This window comes from Leuciscus leuciscus (genome assembly GCF_965113295.1).
Source record: "Leuciscus leuciscus genome assembly, chromosome: 20".
Lineage (NCBI taxonomy): Eukaryota > Metazoa > Chordata > Actinopteri > Cypriniformes > Leuciscidae > Leuciscus > Leuciscus leuciscus.
The window spans coordinates 10479759-10503062 of record NC_138744.1 but is presented as its reverse complement, the minus strand read 5'-3'; the positions used below and the strand labels follow the sequence as shown (position 1 = coordinate 10503062).

The window sequence follows — 23304 nt, the reverse complement described above, 5'->3', positions numbered from 1 at the left end:
AGGAGATATAGACCAATAAGTGAGAAACTCTAAAGAAAGCCGTGTCTTTTAAGACTATTTATAATCTCCAGCACTCAAGTCAAATGATATATAAAAAGCTCTAGATCTTTATATAGACACAAATGTGTGTTATGCAGATGTAAATGAGATGCTTTCGTTTTTGTACTGTAGTTGTACCTTGTCTGCGGGGGTGAGTTTGGTCCATGGCTTGTCAGCACGGCGGTCATAGTCCTGAGCGCATGTGACCTCCACATACTCGTGGAAACGTAATATTTTTCGAGCCTGTAGTTCGGCCACAGTCGGTCGTTCACTCAACTAAAAAAAAAAGAAAACAGACAAATGCATGTCACAAATGCAGTTAAATGTATGACTGAAATTCCTTTAAGCAGGATCACTTTCAATGCTTGCTAAAATCAACCTTAAAATTATATTCCAGGTAAATTTGAATGCAAGCGAACCGAATCGCACCTTTCTGGTGAGTCTGCGCTTGATCTCCCTGACCTCTGCTTGTCTGTCTGCTTGGTTTTTTGCTGGAAAGAAGAGACACCATCAACACGATTAGGCTGAATCAAATCCAATATCATAGGAAAATGATGTGAAGTACTGAAAACTGCGAGCACAAACAACAGACAACTATTAAAGTACAAAATAAAAGTAGGCAGCAAAGTATTTTAAATCTATGAGAGAAATACAAGCAAAGACTTCACTCTAATTAGCAGAAAATATCAGTAATATCTTATGAACCAGTGGAGACGGAGAGTGAAATATATGTGGGTCAGTGTCAAACCTTCAGTGAACACTGAGGGAATAAATGAACAGGAATAAATGAGTAACTAATGAAACGAGAAAAAAAGGACAGAACGGAAGCAGGAAAATAAATCTGGAGTGAGTATAAAGAGGCAATTTACGCTGGAGAATGTTTCTCTGTTCCAACTCCTCAGCAGTGGGTCTCTGGCTCAACCGTCTACAGAAAAAAACAAAAAAACAACAACAACAACCTCGTATTATTCATATATTCTCTTTATTTTGCACAATATTATAAACAATAATTGAATATATATGAATATTTATTTTAATTATGTTTAAATATCATTTAAAATGTAATGTTTAAATATATATTTAAATATTACATTTAATTTAATAGGCACGATATTGTTCTGTTTATTATAAGCACAAGCTGCAGTTTTGTCATCTGTCACTTTAAATGCTTGAGCTCTTTAAAGCAGGATGGATTCTTATTGGCTGTCATTTCTGTCAATCATCAGCTGGAAAAAATTGTTGTGAAAGTGATTCCAACCATATTGTTAATGTGTTAATTGTTAAGGTGTGGGCTCTGCTATTCTTTTACGTTTAGAACGTTTTATAAAACGTTATCATTATAGTTATTGTTCTTGGTGTGAATAGGCCTTAACTTCTTGTTTCTTGTTGGTTCTTCTTACACGGAGTATCAGTCTATGACTGATTCACAGCTGTGTTGATATTCAGTACAACAGTATTTCGGTGTAATCTGTATTTATGTGGGTGTGTGGCTGAGAGGGCTATTACCGTGTGAGCGCAGAACCAATCTGTGTGCGGATGGCCTCCCACTGCTCCTTGCTCTGCCACGACAGACTGGTGTGCTCCACTTTGGCCTGCCTCTCAGGAGCCTGCCTGTCTGGGGCAGAGGGCCGACTGCTCAGCTTCAGCGCCAATGTGTCCTTCCTTTTCACCCTGCTGGCCAGAGCACCTGCAGCAAGCACACACACACACACATGCAGTCAGAAGTTCTGGCTCTCTTTTATAAGGACAGATGTCTGAATATACAAGCTTACTAAAAAAAAAACGGTGGAATTAATAGAGAAACAGCAGAACGCTCATTCTTAAAACACAGACACAAATGTATTGTGTAAAATGTACAACTGGTTGTATATTTATAAACACACACACACACTTAAGACATTTATAATGTTACAAATGATTTCCACTTCAAATAAATGCTGTTCTACTGAACTTTCTATTCACCGAAAAAATCCTGAACAAATGAATCATGGTTTACACAAAAATATTAAGCAATACAACTGTTTTCCACATTGATAATAATAATAACAAATGTTTCTTGAGCAGTAAATCAGTATATTAGAATGATTTCTGAAGGATCATGCGACACTAAAGACTGAAGTCATGATGCTGAAAATACAGCTTTGCCATCACAGGAATATATTAAAAAAATTAAATCGTAATAATATTTTTTATAACTTTATTGACTGTGTTTTTGATCAAACAAATGCATGCTTGGTGAGCATAAGAGACTTCTTTCAAAAACATTAAAACATCTTACTGTCCCCAAATTCTTTTGTAAATTAACAGAGTGTGTGTGTATATATATGTGTATGTGTATATATATATATAAGTGCCATCTGAAATTTTGTTCTAAAATTATAATTTTTATCAAGCTCGTATATTTAGGTTCAGTAATTTCACTTTAATGACAATTAATTAAAAGGTAATTTTCATTGCCATTAAAGTGAAATAACTGAACTTAAACATACAAGCTTGATAAAAATGATCATTCTAGAAGAAAATTTCAGATGGCACTTAGAGGCTTTTGCATCTGAAGTCTATATATATATATATATATATATATATATATATACACACACACACACACACACACACACACAGAGACCTATATATATATATATACACACATACTTGGTGGGCTGTCATCTTCCTCGTCTTCATCCGATTCATCATCCTTGTACAGCACAGGTCCATCTGAATCGCTCTCATCCGGCTGCTGATCATCCTCATCTTCCTCCTCCTCGCTGCTGTTGTTTCCTTCTGGGATGACGCTGATGCTCAGGTCCCCCACCAGACATCTACGGCTACGAGGCTCAAGATCTGGCTGGGACTGAGGGGATGGGAGGTGATCAGGTGGATGTTCCTCATCATCCTCATCATCGTCCTCTTCCTCCTCCTCTTCATCAGAGTAGTCATCCTCATCCCTGAGCAAATAAAAATCCATTTCATATTGGACCCCTATGCATATTAATGTACTGTATTTACAACTTTTTACTGTCAGGAACATTCGAGAGAGGATACAAAATATTTTAGAGAAAAAGAGAATGCAAGATGGATTGAACCAGCCTTTTTCAAACGAGCACCAAGGCTCAATGGGTGAACGTGATTTCACCAAGCACAACATGTTCCTGAATCAACATCTTTGTCTATCTCGAAACAACATTCCAATCAACCAATCAGATTTGAGGGACAAGTTTAAGGTTTATGTAAAGTTTAGGCTTACAATCAGTGTTATTAACATATCATTTTCCTCTGATTTTAGGGATAACTTATGGGTAGGGTTAGGTTTAGGTTCAGGGGTAGTGATAGGGCTAGGACTAAATTTTCAGACAGGAATGTTGTTCCAGGACCAACAAAATACGCTCAAAATATGTCTTGCTTGGCAAAATCATGGTGACTGGCTCAATGTCTATGGAGTTTTTTTTTTCATTTCAAGCATCAGCAAGAGTATGAAAATTACTAATTAAATGTTTACACTGCTATTTTAAAAGTGTTGAAACTGAAGTAGTGACAGAACTTTTTGTGGCATACATTCAAGTGTAATATATTATCGGTAAAAAAAAAGAATGGGGGGGGGGGGGGGGGGGGGGGATTGGAATTTGATTCATGAAAGCTGGATTTGAAAAATGCGAGTTTGCAGTCAATTGTGGAAGGATGGGGTTTAAGTGCACTTAATGATTGGAGAAATCCAGCAACTTCAGAGATATGTCTGTCATTGCCCTGGAAGATTGATTTATGAGACTTTGATTAAACGTCACAAGGTCCAAAACATTTAGAGAATTTTTTTTAATTTAATAATTATATAGTATTTATATTGTATTATATAGTATTTATATTATATTATATTTTTTTTATTTAATAATTATTCAATTATTGAATAACCCCCCCCCACTATATATATATACACTGTACACATATATAGTGGGGGGGGGGGGGGGGGTATTAACATGTCTAAGACTTTTGCACAGTACTGTACATACACACATGGATGAATTGTCCACAATAAGATCTATATATGTATTTACAGAAACTGTGACCAAATTTGTATTATTTAATTTTTGATGGACAGCTCTAATCGAAACTAAAGAAAGTGCCCAGATTACACTCACAGTTTGAGAGGCTGGATGGTGACTGGCAGTGGGCGGCCACCCTGGTACTCCGGCGGTGTCTCAAACAGCAGTGAGTGGGCACGCTGGGAGCCATCTGGGTGTGGGAGGGTGGGTCCTGGGCTACTGAGCGCCCTCTGGATCATGATGTGTAAGGGAACGGGTGCTTGACGGGCAGGTGGTTCCTCCGGCGGGCTGGGAGGGTCAAAGTGGACAGGAAGTGGCTGGGGTAGGGGGTAGGGGTAGGAGTGTTGGTGGAGGAGGTGATGTGTGTGGGCCCGTGGAGGGGAGGGGGGGATGTGTGTGGGGAGAGGTGGGGATGGGGGAGGTGGGGGCAGCTGGTAGCCCCCAGGGATGTTGGCCCTCATGTCCTCGGACAGAATGGAGGGAAGGGAGGATATGGTCAGAGGAGAGTCTTCTAGATTGCGCTTGGTGACAGGCGTGGTTCTCTTCGGGGGCATGGGGGGTGAGGGTTTGACCGGTACTAGGTTGGTGCCTCCTTGTGCGAGTTCAGCTGTAGAATATTATGCATAAAGAAACATTGTAAACATAAGTAACAGTTTTTCAAACACACTGCATTAAAGTTCAAACATCACTGTACTATTACTTAACAGAATTAAAGGAACAGTTCACCTAAAAACGAACATTCTGTCACCCACCCTCATGCCATTCAAAACCCATATGACTTTCTTCCATGGAAAACAAAAGGGACTTTTATCTTGTCCATTAAATTAGTTGATCCAGTTCACAAAACCAGTCCCTGACTGGCACAAAAAAACTCCCTGACTCAATGATTCAGCTCACAGGAGCAGCGCTGTTATTGTTAAAAAAAACTAAAACTATTAAAAAAAATCATTCTTAACTGAAATAAATCAAAAATAAGATCAAATATAAATATTAGATGAAAAACTATGTTGTCTTGGCAACTAACTCAAATAAATTTAGTTAAAGTACCACAATTACTAAAACTAAAATTAATTATAAATTAAAGCTAAATAGAAATATAACAAAAGCACATTACATAGTCTTTAAAATGACCAATTAAAAATGTCAATAAATATTATAATAGTAAATAAATAATACTAAAATAACAATTCACAGGAGAACAATTAACTTAAATTTCCATCCTCAAAAAAGTTATCGTATGTCTTTAGAAGTCATATGGACAAAATTTTATGATACTTTTAAAGTGCTTCCAGTACAGACAAAATGTATTCTTGTGTTCCACAGAAGAAATAAAATCATACAGGTTTGGAATGAGACAAGGGTGACAGAAATGTCCCTTTTCTTTAATACAAACTTTAAAGTTTTCACATTTCATATTAGTAGAATCAAATGACTTCCATCCCGACTCGCCAGTAACGTCACCGAAAACCAACTGATTCTTACAGCAAGCAAGTTGAATGAAGATGAAAAGCCATGTGACTGCTAATCAATGCAATGCAAACCCATGTCACATGACTCGAATTAATGAATTGCTCTACACGTAACTGCCAAAGATATAGTGCAAGTATAATGAAGTACAGCGGCCAAACATTATTAATGAGAAGGAAGCATAAAGTAAGCTAAACATGCAAACTGCATGTTAAAACATTCTTTGGATTAGCCTGGCTGCCTACGAATCAAATGCATGAATTTTAGCTCTAAAGCTAAGCAACCCCGCAGGCTTTCAGCATGTCATGATGAGGTGGACTGGATTCATTCCTCGTTTCTAATCTCACAGCTGCTAGTGGAGCAGCTGTTGCCTGGAGTAGCTTATACAGAACATATGCTGGCACCTGGCATGATGGGGCATTTCCAGCAGCGGTGGCTAAGATTGCCTCAATTGTACAAGGGGGTCTTCTAGCCGTTTAAACACCTGTTAATAATGTGCCAACGTGCTGCACGCTTTTGACAGCTTTAATGCCCAGAACATGCAGTTTTGCACTTGAGAATAGGAGTGAGAGAGAAAGAGTAGCAGCAAGGGGGGCATGTTAGTCGAAATTAGCCCGTGCACGCTCAATTGGTGCGCTAAAGGCATGCTATGCTGAGGATAAGAAAGATGAGGCTAGCGCACACAGCAGTAGATGAAGGACCCAGGTTTGGTGACAGGCCTGGCCTCGACGTTTACCTGTGCGCATGCCTCCTGCCCGCCGACAGAGGTAGACAGGCAGGGACAGGTAGACGTCATGGTCACCCTCACGCTTCCAACAGGACCAGTAGAGAGGGAAATCGCTGCCGTCACCCCCGTGCAGGGTGGAGGCTGGCGGGGGACAAAAACACAGTCCCCGGGCATCAAACACCACATACCTTTACAAAAGCAGGGACGACTTACTCCTTTAATTGACTGTGAACAGCACGAAGGTGAGGCTACACACAGAAGGTTTTTAAAGTCAACGTGAAATCAAAATTGACCCCATTTATTTTCCAAATGCATGCTCCTGGTCTTATTGTGAATGATTCATCTGTGCAGATTTTATATATGTATAAAAAATATGAAGAGTTCAGATGCAAAAGCCTCTAAATGCCATCTGAAATTTTCTTATAGAATGATCATTTTTATCAAGCTCGTATATTTAAATTCAATAATTATGACCGCCGCTAGCGTAGCTAGCGAAAGCGGTCATATAGGGATTGTCAACGTTTTTTTTTTTTCGTCAACGATACCAGGGACACCGAAACACCGGGGAACATGAAATTTGGTGGGCATGTAGCCCCACTAGACTTTTACGGAAAAATTTCGTTTGGTCCCCGGGGGCCACTCCCCCCCCGCGCTGGGCCCCCCCAAACCCCAAAAATGCAGTTTTTCCTAAATAACTACCTGAACCGTGGCACAGAGGATGAAGACATTTTTATGGTATGTTGGTCTTAAGGGCCCACATCAACCTAGCCCATAATCACTCATTTGTGATTTGCGCCCCTCCCATAAAAAATGAAAATGCAATATTATTCTGCTTTAATCGCCCCTATCTTCAGTTGAGATGTTCAGAACTGCACCATATTTCATGTGTATGATTAACTTGACATCCTCTGGGGGTATGCTAAATTTCGTAGAATTTCATCCATGGGGGGGTATAAAATAAATTCATTTATGTGCACATTTAGTGACTGTACACTCATCGGCCTGTAGATGGTGGTGTTGAGCGAAGGGTTGCTGGTTTAGGATGATACTGTCACACACACACATGCAGGAATACAAACAAACGCAAGCATGCACACACACTGACATCCACACGCACAGACACACACCCATACAAATCCACGTGCACAGACACACACACGCGCACACACATGTACGCACGCATACATACACGCACAGACACACACACACACACACACACACACACACATACACAAACACACACACAGACAGACATGCACATACTACTACTTTTTTTAGGTATATACATAAACACGCAATACAGCCAAATTGCTCCACGTCATTTATTTTTGTGGAAAGCCAGTGCAGGCCTGAGCGGCGGTCATATTTTGTACCGCCATGCGGTACATCTAGTTTCACTTAAATGGCAATGAAGATTACCTATTAATTGTCATTTAAGTGAAATTACTGAACTTAAATATACAAGCTTGATAAAAATGATCATTCTATAAGAAAATTTCAGATGGCATTTAGAGGCTTTTGCATCTGAACTCTTCATATATATATATATATATATATATATATATATATATATATATATATATATATATATATATATATATATATATATATATATATATATATATATATATAATTTAACATGCTCTTCCTCTGAAACAACTTTCCTTTTCTGGTGGCATCACTTCGGCTGAGAAAGCTATTGGATAATTAACCAATGGCCAAATAAACAGTTATTTTTTCAGGCATTCAACAAACTTGCTAGTTTCAAAATTGCATTAGTTACTTTTTCCCCCTTATTTTCATTTTTTCCTTGTTGAATATCCTATTTCACTAAGAAATACATCACATTATGGAATTAAAATGGGTTGCAAATGGCAATTCACGTCGACTTTAAATGCATATGCGGTTAAAGAACCAGCTAAAGCCATAGATATGAACACCTAGATGATCCAAAAAAGTCAACAGCACCACTATCTTCAACATTTTGGGTTGAGCTAGCTAACAACTGCCACTACACAATGCCACAGCACTGTGGAACCAGTCAAAGTAAAAGAAAACCAACACATTTCAAAATGTTATTGTTAATCCTATCACAAATGGTCAACAAGACCTTTGTACAATAACTACTATTTTAATGCAACAGAGCTTCTGTCTGCCATCTGCGGTTCAACATCAAGATCTGGCCCATTCCAGTGTACTGTGACCCAGCACACTTATAAGCAGTAAAACATCAACACATATGTGAAATGTACAGCTCTGCCTTTCAGAGGGACAGACTGACAGACTGACATGCTCATTGACTGGCTTCCAAATGGACAGCAGGAGGCAGTGTGGAGATTGAATGTTTGAGACACGATGTTCAGACACTACAAACTGTGAAAAGCTTGACGCATCGGCTTCCTTTTGAACTATTTTTGTTGGAGGAGGACAAAAAAAAAAAATCTAAATCTGATGTTCAAAATCTGTTATACTGCTTAAATATATCATTCCTAATATAAAACAAAACATACTGATTACATTCAACATCTCAATTTCCCTAAATAGGTTCCAATATTTCATAGTTCAAGTCAAGGGCTAATAAAATCATATTCAATATCAGATATTGATATCAGCGGTTCTCATATGATTTAACAAAGAAACGCATTCAAAGACCAAATTCTCCCAAATTAGAAAAAGTTCCCATTAAATTGGAACAAACATGCCTATTGTTTTCCTGCAATAATCAGGGCAGGGACAAGTGACAAATCCAAGATTAAAACATAAATGAAAACATTGTCTTTAGTAATAACTGAGTATCTCGCAATCAAAGACTATTATCAAGTTGATCAGCTTAAGGGGCAGAACCCCAAGAGCAGATATTGGCTCTGCAAGCAGAGAATAGCAGAAATGTAATAAATACATGGTTGAGTTCTTATGACGAATGACATGGCACATAAGTAAGTGGATTTCATTTAATTAGCACAACAAATTATGCACCACTGCATGTCACACATGCTTAAAAAAATTAAAGTAAAAATAGAAGTCTTAAATGTTTTAAATGCTCCAACACAAACGTTTGCGCATCAGTGCTTTCTGTGTAGGAGATGCTGTAGTGTAATGCCTTTGAGCAAATTCAGTAGATTTGCTTTGAATATTAGTAGGGATATTTTAAAATCTGTCAAATTATATAGATACAGTTACACACAGAGACAGCAATGACTAATACTGCAATCTTTAAGTATGAAAGGATTTCTTTGCCAGTCTCTACATATGTGGTTCAGGGTTGTCACTGTATCTAACAGCTGTGAAATCTATTTGGAAGTATTTTACTGAAATTCCCATTTTAATTTTAATAAGCCGTTTCAACTTCCCTCACAGAGCATTTAATTAATTTCCTCATTTATGGTATTACACGTTTGCCTAAAACAATGACACGATTTCACAGCTGATTAGTTTGTTCCTGTTTAGAAGCACTAAAATATTATTCAAAATATAAACACTATATTATGAATAAATAAATAGACAACATAAATGTGAATATTATATAACATAATTATGTATTAAAAAAATTGTTTATAAAATATATAATTTTTTAACATGTTTAAAAATGAGTCGTCTGTGGTGGTTTGCAGCACAGTAAATGTGCCAACCATAAAAAACATTTTATAGTTATTCTAGTAACTGGTAATTTAATTTATAAAGGTCAAGTAATTCATTACTGTGATTGTTAAAAATATTGGTAGGGATTATTAACATTAAAGTCTCTTAACTTTTGTAGAGACATGCCCCTATTATCCATACTCAAATCTTCACCCATAGAGAAGATTATGAGGGCTTTATCAAAGAGCTTTCCAGAGGAAGCAAATGAATTGCGACTAGTAATTTCACAGACTTTAATAGGGGTCATGTTATATCTCGCATGACGTGTTTGTGACCACTCACCCAACATGGCGGGGTTGTTGCTACGGTTGATTGGCTTGGGTGGAGGGAGGGGGGGCTGTTTGGTGGGCTGAGTTGGGACAGCACCCATAGAGGATGGTCCTGAGGAGGTGGTGAGGTGAGCGCCACCGGAAACCTGTGTGTTGGCACCAGCTGAGGAGACGTTTCGTAGAGGTTTCCCAGCTGTGCTGACAGCTGAGGAGGAGGAGGAGTTGGAGGAGGCAGAGGAAGAGGAGAAACCAGCAGCGGGGTTGTGGACAGGGGTGCGGGGCAAGCTGTCAACACCAGGTTCTGGGGCGGAGGTCATAAGCCACTTGGGGGGCATGATAGATTGCTTGGGGGGCAGAGGCTCTCGCAGTGTGTCCCTCAGAAGCTCTAAGTTAGGAACGTATTGACTGCTGTCAGACTCTGTAAGGGAAAACATAATATTCAGTTACTTGAAAAACAAATTCAGATATTTAGTTTGTGCTTCATAATAATAATATAATCTGATCTGAAGGTTTATTAAAGGTGCATTGCGCAAGTCTCTGAGTTTTTGCAGAACTATGCCCCCTCTGGCGGCAAGCGAAACTGCAGCCAGAAGTGTGCACGCTCACGGACAAAAGTTTTCTTTTTTTTTATCTTACGTGGAGTTTGCGTTGGTGTTTGAAATGAACTACAAGCCGGTCTCTTAGAATCCATGTTCTACGGAGAATGGCGGCGAATACACAAACCTGCCAGACAGCCAGGTGAGCGTGCCGTGAACGCGCATGACGTCACGCCCAGTCTAAAATTCCGGCCCGAATCCCTCTTATTTATTTTACTTTACAGGATTATAGAGACAATCTCAGTGATCAGAGAAGGGCTCATTCAGCCCATCAGGCAATTGTTTAAGCATGTATGGGTTAGAAAACGGGTATTTTTAACATGATAAGTTGCTTAATGCACCTTTAAAGATACAATATGCAAGAATTTTTGCCGCTAGAGGGCGCTACATTCCAAACAACAACAACGGCGTAGCTTGATGACGATGTGAAGGAGCGTGGAATGATGGGAACTGTCGTTTTAAACTCCACCGTGGATGTAAATCAGTCAGACGGGAATCGAAAAATCATGTTCATGGATGATGAGGCTAAGTTCTATTTTTATAAATGTTGCGTTTAATGACATGCTTTTTGTGGCGAGGGGGGCGTGGTTCAGCGCGGTCTGTGATGGGAGAGAAAAGAGACGAGCAAGTAGGTCAAGTGCAAATGCACCTGTGTCTTATTGCAGTGATCGGCGTGGAGAGACCGCTTATAAGCCGCGCTGGAACGAGAGAGAGACTGGAGAGAAAATTGGACGCAGAGGAAGAAAACCGGTGGATCCGAGCTCTCATTTTTGAACTGTTTTGTGCCGTCGCGGTTGCCACAGTGAATGCGCGTTGTGCGCGGCTTTTGTTTGTTTTGCTTTATTTTAATAAAGTACGAGTCCCAGTCACGACGACGCGTCTTCTTCCTTCCTGACTCTTAAACCTCATCACACTTTTATTTCATTCAAATGAATTAACCGCAAGAAAAGTAAGGTTTAATACTTCATAGATGTTACTGTATTTGTTGAATTCATTGTTGTGATAACGCTGCGCAGTTTTACATGTTCTAAACAATTGTTGTAAAAGTACATTCGAACATGCCCACATCATTTGCCAAAATACTGATTAATCTTTATGTATAACACATGCTATGTTTATTTACATGGCCATAAACACCAGACGTGATAAACAATGTCAATAAACTAAACACAAATCTAAAGCAATAATACTTTCCTTACATAAACATAACTATTACCGAATGCTACATTTGGAAAATATAAAATTAAGCATGCTTTGTCGACAGAACCAGCTGCAATCGGTAAAGAATAATTGTGTCCCATAACGACTGCAAGAAACAAGCTAAAGTTTGTAGCTTGATAGACGCTACAACTACAACTTCCGCATTTGTCCAGGACTCCACGCAGTACGAGCGGAAACCGGGGGTGACGCGGATATGACGCAATTGACTGGCGACTCCCAGCTCCCCCCTGCTCTAACGCCCCGTTTCCTTGGATAAAATCGCAATTTTCTCACGATTTAAAAATAGTTGGAAACATTTGGGATATTGTAAGTAATCAACTTAACAAAATATATAACACTGGCCTTGAGATTTTGGGATATTTTAATGCAAAATTCTTACATATTGTACCTTTAAGTTAAAAATTCACCATAGAACTGCTTTAGTGAATCGATTCAAAAGACACCATTTAAGACACTACAGAAAAAATACATACATATCCAAATGCACATTGAATATCATCAGAAAGCTAAAAAAACATTTCTAGAATTATTTGTATAGGTTACATTGCTCTATTCAGTCACCATTGAAACGTTGCTCTACATTAAAACTAAAATAAAAAAATGTCTCATCAGTCATAGTGGAGAGACAGATCTGTCTACAAAGGAATGGTTTTGGGACTAAATGTGACCCATGTTGGCAAAATGAGTCGCAATGAGTAAATTTTCTGTTAGTGTTATTTTCTCTATTCTCTATTAAAAAGGTAATGTTTTCGTGATTACTCTCCAAGACAGATATTTTGAAATACTGTAATTCTGAGTATCTCTGGATCGTGCGGTGTCTTTGTGCGCACTCTTCGGATCTGTCAGCTTGAGTCAGAGCGTTTTGTTTACATCAGCATGAATTTGAAAATCACATTTCATTGGTTCAGACTCATGGCATCAATAATTCGCTATGAATATTCACAAAGTTGGAATGCTGCACTTTAAAACAATACCAAACTTCAAACCGCCAGTCGTCAAGAAGCGAGCAGAGAAAAATGGCACTCAGGAAAGGTACTCCTCTCAGAAAACGCTCAAATAAAAATCCTTTTAGATGTTGTATTTATTGCTATTTGGAGCATTTGGATCACTGGATGATGGCTTAGTAAACGTATTTTTGTGGAAACCTAGAATTCAACCAAAACTGAAATTGTTTTACTTGTTTTGCCTGTAGCTCGAAATTAGCCTTTGCACAATCCGACTCATTTTGCCAGCACGGGTCACACATGATAATGTTCGCTTTGATGAGGATTGAGGTGACTGTGGTTTATTAATTAGGAAAGAACAGGAGAATTCAGCTTAGCTGCACTCAGTTCCTAAATAAGAACCTTAGCTGGAGCAGAACCCATGGGAACACAGACACTTGTCTCACTCCAGTTGGCCCAACAGAAGGTGATGCAGTGATGGCGGAAGTGTGGAGAACAAAGGAGAGGAAGGTAGAAAGGGAACTAGAGAAACGTGAAGAGAATTGATCCTACAAACCTTGTCTTCCTCTTCCCTCTTCGACAGACGAGTGACGAGGAAGCGTCGGCTTCCAGTCAGATTCGGGGCGAGTCCTGCGCCCATCCTCGGATGGGGCTTTCATTAGCCCAGGCCTCTTGTCCATTTCAGCGTGAGGTCTTCCTCCACGTCGGATATCATCTCCCTGCCAGGCCAGATTAGATTTCCAGTCCTCCGTCCCGACAGACCAACCACTTCTCCTGCCTTCGTCCTGATTGGAGGCCCGGGGTCCCAATGCTCCGCGATGATCACCATCAGAGGGGGCACGGCCTCTGCGGTCATCATGCTGCGGCAGCCAGACAGGGTTGACTCTGAATTCAGATTCAGAGGGCGAGTGAACCTGCTCTAGCCCCAGACCTCCACCAACTCCTACAGGCAGAGTGTGACCATTCTTCACATAGTGTGTCTTGTGGCCATGGGCCTCACCTGATTCTGTTAACAAAGAAAAAAAAAAACATAACTATATGGCAAGTAACTATTGGATCACTATTGCCATCATCAACGTTAGGCGAGATAATCTATAGTCAGCGCAATGCAATTTTGCCACACCTTCTTCATGACAAAAACAGATTTTTATTTTGTCTTGTGTTACAGATGTTATTAGCAGTGTTGCATGCAACCTAGAAAACATGAGGAACGCTATGACTTATTCTGGACTAAGATGGAATGAAGATAATGCAAATTTGTCAGGATAGATTTGTTCGAAAAAAATTGACAGCTTATTTTAAAACCTCATGGAGCGTGTAATTTGTATTAATACATTTATAGTCAATAAGTTATTTGTTAAAAACTTAATTTAGTTAATTGATGAAACCATCTTTTCTGTAAAGCTCTTAAAAACACTGTTAAAGTAGCCCATTTGACTTGCGCTATATTATATAACGTCTTTTGAAGCCACACAATGTTTGTGTCAGAAAAAGATAGGAAAAAGCCCTTAATTACTCATACTTTTCTCCTCTGTTGTGTCTCTGAAATCTCATTCACTGATGCCATGAGACACACTGGTTTGTGTGTCTCGTGACCAACTGCAATGTGCAAAAAGTGATATGCATATTCAAATCACGTGAATAACACAATACATTTGTCTGTGTTGTATGACTAAACACTTAGAATATAGTACAAAAGACGTATGGACTTCTGTTATGGTACTTTTTGGAGTTTAACAGACCCAGGTCACCATTCACTTTCTAACATCTATGTCCCATGGAGGAAAGAAAGTCATCCAGGTTTTGATTTCATTACTTTAATTAAAATGTGTGTCATTAATATTCTTATTCTGTAGTTTCCACAAGAAAAAAGGCACTTGAGTTGAGGTCATGCTTTGTGAATCATACAAAATATACACACACAAAAAACAAACCAAAAAAAACAGGAGGTGCACAGACAGAAACGGCACACATTTCACCTTTTAGTACAGTATTCATTGAACAAATATTTGTTTCCCTGGAAGTAGTAGCCTTGAAAAATTCAAAAGGATTTGCATTTTTATTGAAAAAAAGACCAGGTTTGCATCAGGTTAGAGACTTATGTGGCTTGCGTCTGAATGCGACACAAGGTGTAGCTACGACTAGCTCTGAAGTACAGGTTGCGTCTCCTCACACATCTCTGAAAGGTTACACGAGCAGCTTTCAAATAAATAGGCCTCCAAAAGCAGCCGGTTCACAGCGCATGACTTTCAAAGCTTTTTGCTCCTGGGCACAATTTGCTCCACTTTCTTGTCTTAAGAAAAACTGCATGTCACTTCCTTCCCAAAATATGAAGATGAAAAAAAAAGTATCAAATTGAAATTTACACCCTTCATCTGCCTTGAAAACTGCCGAATTTGTCTCAGCTCCCCTGGCTGCTGCCACATTATGTGGGGCTGAGATGACATACAACCTCACTGAGCTGTCTGTCTTTTTCTGATGTGAAGAGAGAGACATGAATCTGAAATTAAAGTATAGCACATGTATCAAAATAGCTTTGAGCCACAGAACTGATTCAGCACTAATGGATACGCACATCTGTAAATGAGGGGGAAATATATACATTCACAATGTTTATTTTCCTTCTGAGCCCCAGTTTTCTCTGTTGGTATGTCCAGTATCATCAAACACCACAAAGACAGGAATGTTAGAAATACAGCGAGACCACTCAGAAAATAAAGGCGCAAACCTCCTGCCTGAAACACACACACACACACACACACACACACACACACACACACACACACACACACACACACACACACACACACACACACACACACACACACACACACACACACACACACACACACACACACACACACACACACACACACACACACACACACACACACAGGTGTTTCTACAACTATAGGTGCTTTTGGACATACATACTTTTAGAAAGAACTCTCTCCATACGCATATCACTAGTTTACATAATATCTAATTAATAGTGTCCAACAATTAATCAAGCCGTTTTAGTCCTTTTTCCCTGAACCAATCTTTTCCATCTTTTTCAGATTATGTACTTAGTTGAATAACATTCTGTGGTGGAAATGACCTTTTGGAATAAAACAATAATAATAAATAATAAATAAATAATAAAACTTGGCCAAAAATGACAGCTTAACAGTAGCGCTGGGTATCGATTCAGATGTTCCAATTCGATTAGATTTCGATTCGCAAGCTCTCAATTCGATTCGATTTTGATTCGATTCCAGATTCGACTCAATGAATATAGATTTAATACAAATCCTATATTTATAAAAAAGAACAGTGAACATAAGTTTACAAGTGGTTAATTAATAAAAAGAAATTAAGAACTCTTAAACTCTTTATTTTAGGTACACTTCGGTACATTAAAACAGAACCCAACTCTATATTTCAAATGCATACAATGAATAGACAGGATTTTGATGTAAGATGAAACATTTATGCTGAAAATTGGACAAGTCAGAACAGATGCCTTGATCAAACAGGATATTTTATGTTTAAGATAAAACAAACATCAAATCTCACACAGCATTAGCTGTAACATTCAAATATAAGCCTATGAACACTGACTACGTTTACATGCAGCCAATATTCGGGTTATGGTCGGGTTAAGGTCACTATTTGGGTTTCTGAAACATTCGGAATAACCCGTTTACATGCGTGAGTAGAGAGAGTTACTCCTGTATACATGGAATTTGTAATCAATTGGCAATATCCCGATGTAAACGGCGACGCACGGTTAGCGTCTGGACGCACGGACAACGTTAAGACGCAATGTGCGTCATTTCCGATTCTTCTTCCTGTATCCAAAGGCAACAACAACAGCAGCAGCACGCGGATAATGAATAGTTCGGGGCAGATAGCGATCGCCTTTGTTTGCGCCTTCCTCCTCGCTCCAAAAGTGTGGTGCTGTGCTGCGTCTCGCCATGTTTACCTCTACTTCTTGTTTACTTCCGGTATACTGCACGCGGGTTTCTGTATGCGCCGTCTCTACTCAAAAGACCAAGATTCCTTGCGAATAGAACATGCGCAGAACACAAATCAATGTTCCTTTTGATGGGGATATGCCGATACGCGTTTACATGACCAAATATTCGGGTTAGAAAAGGGGTACCCCAGGGATAATATCCGGGTTTTTAAAAACCGGGATATGAGCATATCGGGGTTTTTGCCGGTGTTTACATGGCCGTGCGCGACCGGGTTATTGCTAATATCCCGGTTTTGAACGGGTTATTGGCTGCATGTAAACGTAGTCAGTGTAGGAAAACTAATACTGGCTTTTGGGTGATAGATAAATAAATATGGGAAAAAATCGATTCGTGGCCTTTGAGATTCGATTTTGAATCGACCACCTTTAAAGAAACGATTAATCGAAAAATCTTTTTTTGGGGGGGGGGGGGGGGCAACAACAAAATCTACACATTTTAAAAGTGTGTACTGTAACCTAACCTTAACAGTATTTTTTCTGCATATTTAAAACAAAATGCACGCACGCAAGCCAAACACACACACTTTTCTCTCCTACCATTGTCAGAAATCTCCTTCAGCACTCCTTGCTCGATCAGTTCTTGTCTTGGCCTCCTCATCGACATCTTTCTTTCCAAAACTGTGGGGGGGAACAAAAACACTATATAATATAAAAGCTAAACTCACAACTGCACACAGTTGTATATAACTCCATGGTTTTGAATCTCCAGCAAATTTGAATTACTGGACATTTATTGTATGTTAAACATTTTTAGTGCAGTGTTGGGTCAACATTTTATGTTGTCCAGCGAAACCAGTTACGAAATCACTGGGCAAAAGGATTTTGAAATCATCTAGTTATTGATCAAAACATCTGAGAAAACAACATTCTTATCAGCAAAGGAAAGAAAACATTCACAACAGTAGGGTGTTATTTAAGAGAAAAAAAGTCAAGGAAAGGAAACGCATTTTCCAACACAAACATGAAGAGAAAAGAACAAAGGACCTTCTGAAGTTTCCTTAAACTTCTCGCTGCTTTTCTTCTTCCTCCACTTCCAGGGTTTGAAGATCTTACCCAGGGTAGAGAACTTGCCTTTGCGCTTGGGAGGAGGGGTGCCGTCCCCTGCCGTGCCCCCTTCGCTCCCCATGGTGCTGTGCTGGTGGTCACCTTCATCATCTGGAGAAGAGACAAAGAAATAATGCCTTGGACTGAGCCGTCAAACACAGGGTACTGTATATCAATGGCTACAAGAGGCGTTGGGTCAGGTGGTTTATGTAACTCAAACTTTGTGTTGTGCTGAGTGTTCACGTAAGCAAATTATATATAGCGTGCCACATCAGGGTGAATTATAATATTGTGCCATCATACGAAACATGACAAACATACTGTCCCATATATGCAGCTGTGTCCTGTGCAGTAAATCCAGAGACGCTCTCATGCATGAAATACTTGACACCACAACCCTTCTCCAACCTCAATATCAAAACATACTAAACTGCTGAGCCTCCAAAGACTCACTATTGTTTTAGACCCCAACGCAGAGTGTTTTCTGGCGGCTGTCGTGAGAAGACGAGCTGATCCCCATCGTGAAATCAGAATCACATCTCAGCATGGTGAGCTGGCCAGAGGCCACTGCTTCCCCATGTTACACACTCACATTCCTCTCAGGTCCAGCACTGCAAAGAGACTCACAATCTCACATCTTTGGCCCGTTCAAATGGGTGCTGAACGTGGCTTTGAACTTTCCGGTTGATGCTGTGCATCCCATAAGTACAGTAAGATACAAGGCCAGGTCCATTTAAAAGGCCAATATGTTTCCATTTAGAGATTATCAGCCTATAACAGTGCCTGCTTAGCTGTGACAGTTATTAAACATATTATCTGTTTGAAATATTAGTGACTTTTAGTATACTTTACAAAAGAGGTTTGTGGTCAGTAAGATTTTTTGTAAGAATAGGGATGCATTAAATTGATCTAAAGTTACAGTAAAGACTTTTACATTGTTACAAAAATATTTTATATAAATGCTGTTCATTTGAACTTTCTATTCTTTAAAGAATCCTGAAAAAAATGTTAATTGTTTCAATGAAAATATTAACCAAATCTGCTGAAAATGACAAAAAAAAAAAAAAGACCGAAAATGATATTGCCATCACAGGAATAAATTACATTTTCAAATATATTAAAACTATTTTAAATTGTAATAATAATAATAATAATAATAATAATAATTCACAATGTTACAGTTTTTTTTATAACTGTTTTTAATCAAATAAATGCAGCCTTGGTAAGAGGGAGAGAGAATATTATTTTTAGAGTAAATTATTTACTACAGAAAGTTTCATGAACTTTCAAAAATTATAATACTTTTTACAAAAATATTAATATTTTCAATTGACTTTTACAGGCATGACAAATTAGGCCGTTTTTATTTCAGTATCCAGTCAAATTCATGCATTAAAAATTGTAGTAAACGACACTAGTGCTGTCAATCAGAAAAAAACGAATTAATCGCAAATCTTTTGGTAAATATTGTTATCATTAAATACTATTAAATACTATTAAATCACACCTAATGTTAAAGTTTTTTATATATTTTTAGACTGTAATACTTTCACATTGAATCTCCAAAATAATGTAGAAACAACAAAAAGACGGTATAATTTAAATATTTGTTTAATGGCATCTTTTTATAAAAGAAGGCCAATACCACTGTACTGCTATAGCCTACTGATGTCTTTATTAAGCTGATTTTGTTCTCAATTTTAGTCATTCAACATTACAGTACGGTTTAATTGAAAGGTATCAACTTTAACATTTAATAGGCTTTAAAAATATAACAACTTTTAATTTAAGTGAACTTAAAACAATCTTCACATAAACCCATTGTAATAAATGTCACATTTAGCTGTTCCTTTATTATATCAGGGCTCAAAAAAAGTTTTCTTCTACTGACCCAGGTGGGCCAGTTCAGATTTTTGTAATTGGCCAGTTTAGCGTAAATTGTAATTGCGAATTGAAAATACGCCCAATGGAAACACGTACATTTCGCAAAAACTCGCAAAAATAGGCAATTACATTTTTAAAGCGTAAAACTGAAAAATAATGTATCGCAAAGTTAACGTGTTAATTTCGACAGCCCTAGTAAGCACTAACTTTTCTCTAAAAACACAGATAAATAAATAAAATAAAAACACTTACAGAAAAAAAAAATTAAAAGTAGTTACTCGATCCATTCCTAATCTTCAGAATATTGAACTTAGTACTTTCATTTGTAATGAGCTGTAGTTTTTGGTACAGCCCAGTTCATTCTTGTGCTTGCTCACTTTCAAATATTTGCTAGATCAGTCTAATACTTGTCACTTGTCTTAAACGTAGCAGGTATATATATATATAAACAAAGCCTATAAAAACCTATGCTGTTAGATAAGTACAAATATAGGCAACCAACACCCGCAACCCACAAATCAACAGGGAGGAAAACACATTAGAGCAAAGAAGCTAAAACAGACAACATTAAGACTCTCGAGGTTCGGAAAACATGTCCAAATTGCTCCTTAATTATTAAAACACTAATAAGTCCCCCATTACTACATTTTAGTATGTAAATGTATCAGTCTACCTGGACTCCAGCTGCCATGGCAACTTGTTTGAAAGCAGCAAGCCATACAAGCGTCCACTTCCTTTCCTGTTTGGTTTTGTTGAAAATGTTGAAGTAGGAGTACAAATGAAAAAGTTACAGTCCTAGAGCACAATGTGACTGAACACGACCATATATCGGACAGTTCAGATGGAAGACACTGTCTGAGGAACAATATGGACTCCTGATGTCTATCAAACAGGGAACACCATCCAGAAAAAAGCTAAGAAACACCAGCACTCGACTACATATCCATGACCATATCCTACAAGCACAGCCGGACAGAAGCCCCAGCCTTTGGAAAGACAATCAGCTAATGACGCACAACCACTGAGTTTGGTGAGAAAACAGAGCAATGTGTTACGCAGATACCATCCAGCTGCATTACACTTGAGCATGAGCAGCTTGAGTCAAGAAATTAGCCATTAATGGATCAGTCATCACTAATAGCGGCAAGATAAGTGAACCAGTAGGAAACAGATCCGGAAGACAGGGTTCCAAATGATACAAAACACAAAAGACGTGAGTGAGGTGTTGTTTAAAGAAGGATCGGTGGAAAGGCTGTGCATTAATGTCAGGGAGTGATTCAGATTGCCTTGGAAAACACAGGGGGCGAGGCCTGGGAAACAGAGGGAGGAAACGGCACTCCACCCTGATCCTGAAACGGAGGTGGGGGGAGTAAGAGGTGAAAAGAACCAAAAAACGACCCCCTACCATGGTCCACCACAGTGTGAAACAGGAAAACAGAAAATGGCAGAGAAAACAAACATGACATGCATTTACTGATGTGCAGTTGAGTACACTGATGTGTACTTTATTATATCAGACAGACTGCTGAAACAATCATTTATGAATAGAGTTCAACTGTTTTTCTTGTATCTGTAAATTTGTATTTACACTGCCATTCAAAAGTCTTTTTGTCAAAAGTTGGTAAGACTTATTTAATGAAGTCTCTTATGCTCACCAAGGGCAAGGCAGCATTTATTTGATCAAAGATACAGGAAAAAAAGTAACATTGTGAAATATTATTACAATTAAAATGAACTGTTATTAACATACAGTATTCAACATTTGAAGTGGATCGAAACCTTTCATCAAAGTTATAGATGAATTACAACAATACCCGTTCTTGTCTTAGGACTGTATTTTGCCACTATGATGGCAAAGCTGAATTTTCAGCATTATTACTCCAGTCTGCAGTGTCACATGACCCTTCAGAAATCATTCTAACATGCTGATTTGATAATAAGAATTCTTTTTTGGCCACCAATTGAAAACCGTTGGGCTGCCTGATATTTTTATATTTTTTAAGGATTCTTTGATGAACAAAGTACAAAAGAACAGGATTTATTTGAAATACACTTTTTGTAATGTAAACATTATACTGTCACTGGATCAATTTAGTGCATTGTTACTGAATAAAAGTTCATTTCTTTAAAAAAAAATCTTAAATGACCCCAAAAACTTAAATGGTAGTGCATTTTTTAGATCATTTATATAATTTATACACACATATATTATATAAACACAAACTTATGTTAACTTATGTGATGATTAATCACAGTTAATCGATTTGACAACACTAATTGTGATGTATATCATGAGGTAGCTGCCGATACCCATCCCTATAACACAACAAATAAAGCTAAAACTAGAAAAACTCAAGTTCATATAAAGACTCTAGTACTTTCAAAAGATGTTTAACTGTTCCTCAAACGATGTGGCACTGACTGCTTACTCCACCATAATGAGCTCGGCTTTCCCTCTATTGGCCAAGTGATTTGAAGGAGCTACATTACCTAACCAGACTGAAACAATCAAGCACTTAAGCAGAACAGCAAGAACTCAAAGCCATTTTATACAAAGAGTGTCTCGCACAGTTTTTTTTTAACCTTCGCTCACAAAAGTTGTACTTTTAACAAGTCCCTTGCATTCTGTGGCCCACCATGAAGCCGTTTTTTAGCACATCTTATGTAACCGGCCTCAAACAAACATGTCCGATCGAGGCAGGTGCACCAGATACAGGTTTTGAGACCGATTAGTTGACATGTAATTCAGGCAACCCACCAACTAGTCGACTAGTGTGCATGTACATGCAACTCCAGAGCCAGAGTATTGAGGTGTATATGCTAAGCAAATGAGTGGAGGAGTGTGTAGGCAGTTGTGTTGTCGGAAATAAGGCCGGCATTCAGCCTGGAGCAGCTTGTTTCATTATGTAACAGTCTGTCTCCGCAGGGAGAAACCATGAAGAGTCAATCACTGCCCTGCCGCTACACACCACCCCCTTATGCATGGCTGTATATGCACAAATATCTACAGGCTCTCATTCCAGACAGCCTTGCTTGTCAGATGTCTTCAATGTATAGTCCTCAAAGCTGTGCTTCAAATAATCCAAAAAAGCATATTAGAAGACGAGACATATCTCAAGACGTGTTTTAAAAAGTTAAACTCAAAATACCATTTAAGACACAATGATATGGCCAAAGACGATTGACTGAATATATGGGTGTAGTTGTGAATAGAAAATATCATACGTTTTCGAGAGGAGACCGTCTAACAACATGCCAAATGAAACTAAATAAAGTAAAATACAATGTATTATATAATATATATATACATTTAAAATAAATAAATAAATTCAATGTTATATTGTTAAAAAAAATAAAAAATAAAATATTATTATTATTATTAATAGGCCTACTTAATATATACACATTTAAAATAAAAA

At 38.3% G+C, this 23304-nt stretch overlaps 1 protein-coding gene across 6 annotated transcripts in view; it reads right to left on the bottom strand.

The window, feature by feature from the left end:
- The window catches only part of phactr4b (phosphatase and actin regulator 4b), a 45575-nt gene that overhangs the window by 2842 nt on the left and 19429 nt on the right, over positions 1-23304 (bottom strand). For 4 of the 6 annotated variants that reach the window (XM_082149870.1, XM_082149871.1, XM_082149872.1 and 1 more), the window contains 11 exons: positions 17942-18112; positions 17495-17575; positions 13493-13942; positions 10189-10593; positions 6277-6408; positions 4170-4680; positions 2692-2984; positions 1546-1726; positions 909-964; positions 469-530; positions 178-315 (listed from right to left, as the gene is read on the bottom strand). In XM_082149870.1, coding sequence (XP_082005996.1) covers positions 178-315; positions 469-530; positions 909-964; positions 1546-1726; positions 2692-2984; positions 4170-4680; positions 6277-6408; positions 10189-10593; positions 13493-13942; positions 17495-17575; positions 17942-18112 — 2480 coding nt within the window. Of the gene's footprint in view, positions 1-177; positions 316-468; positions 531-908; positions 965-1545; positions 1727-2691; positions 2985-4169; positions 4681-6276; positions 6409-10188; positions 10594-13492; positions 13943-17494; positions 17576-17941; positions 18113-20558; positions 23081-23304 lie in introns of those variants that run through there. The other 2 variants (XM_082149869.1, XM_082149873.1) reach the window with 2 other exon arrangements.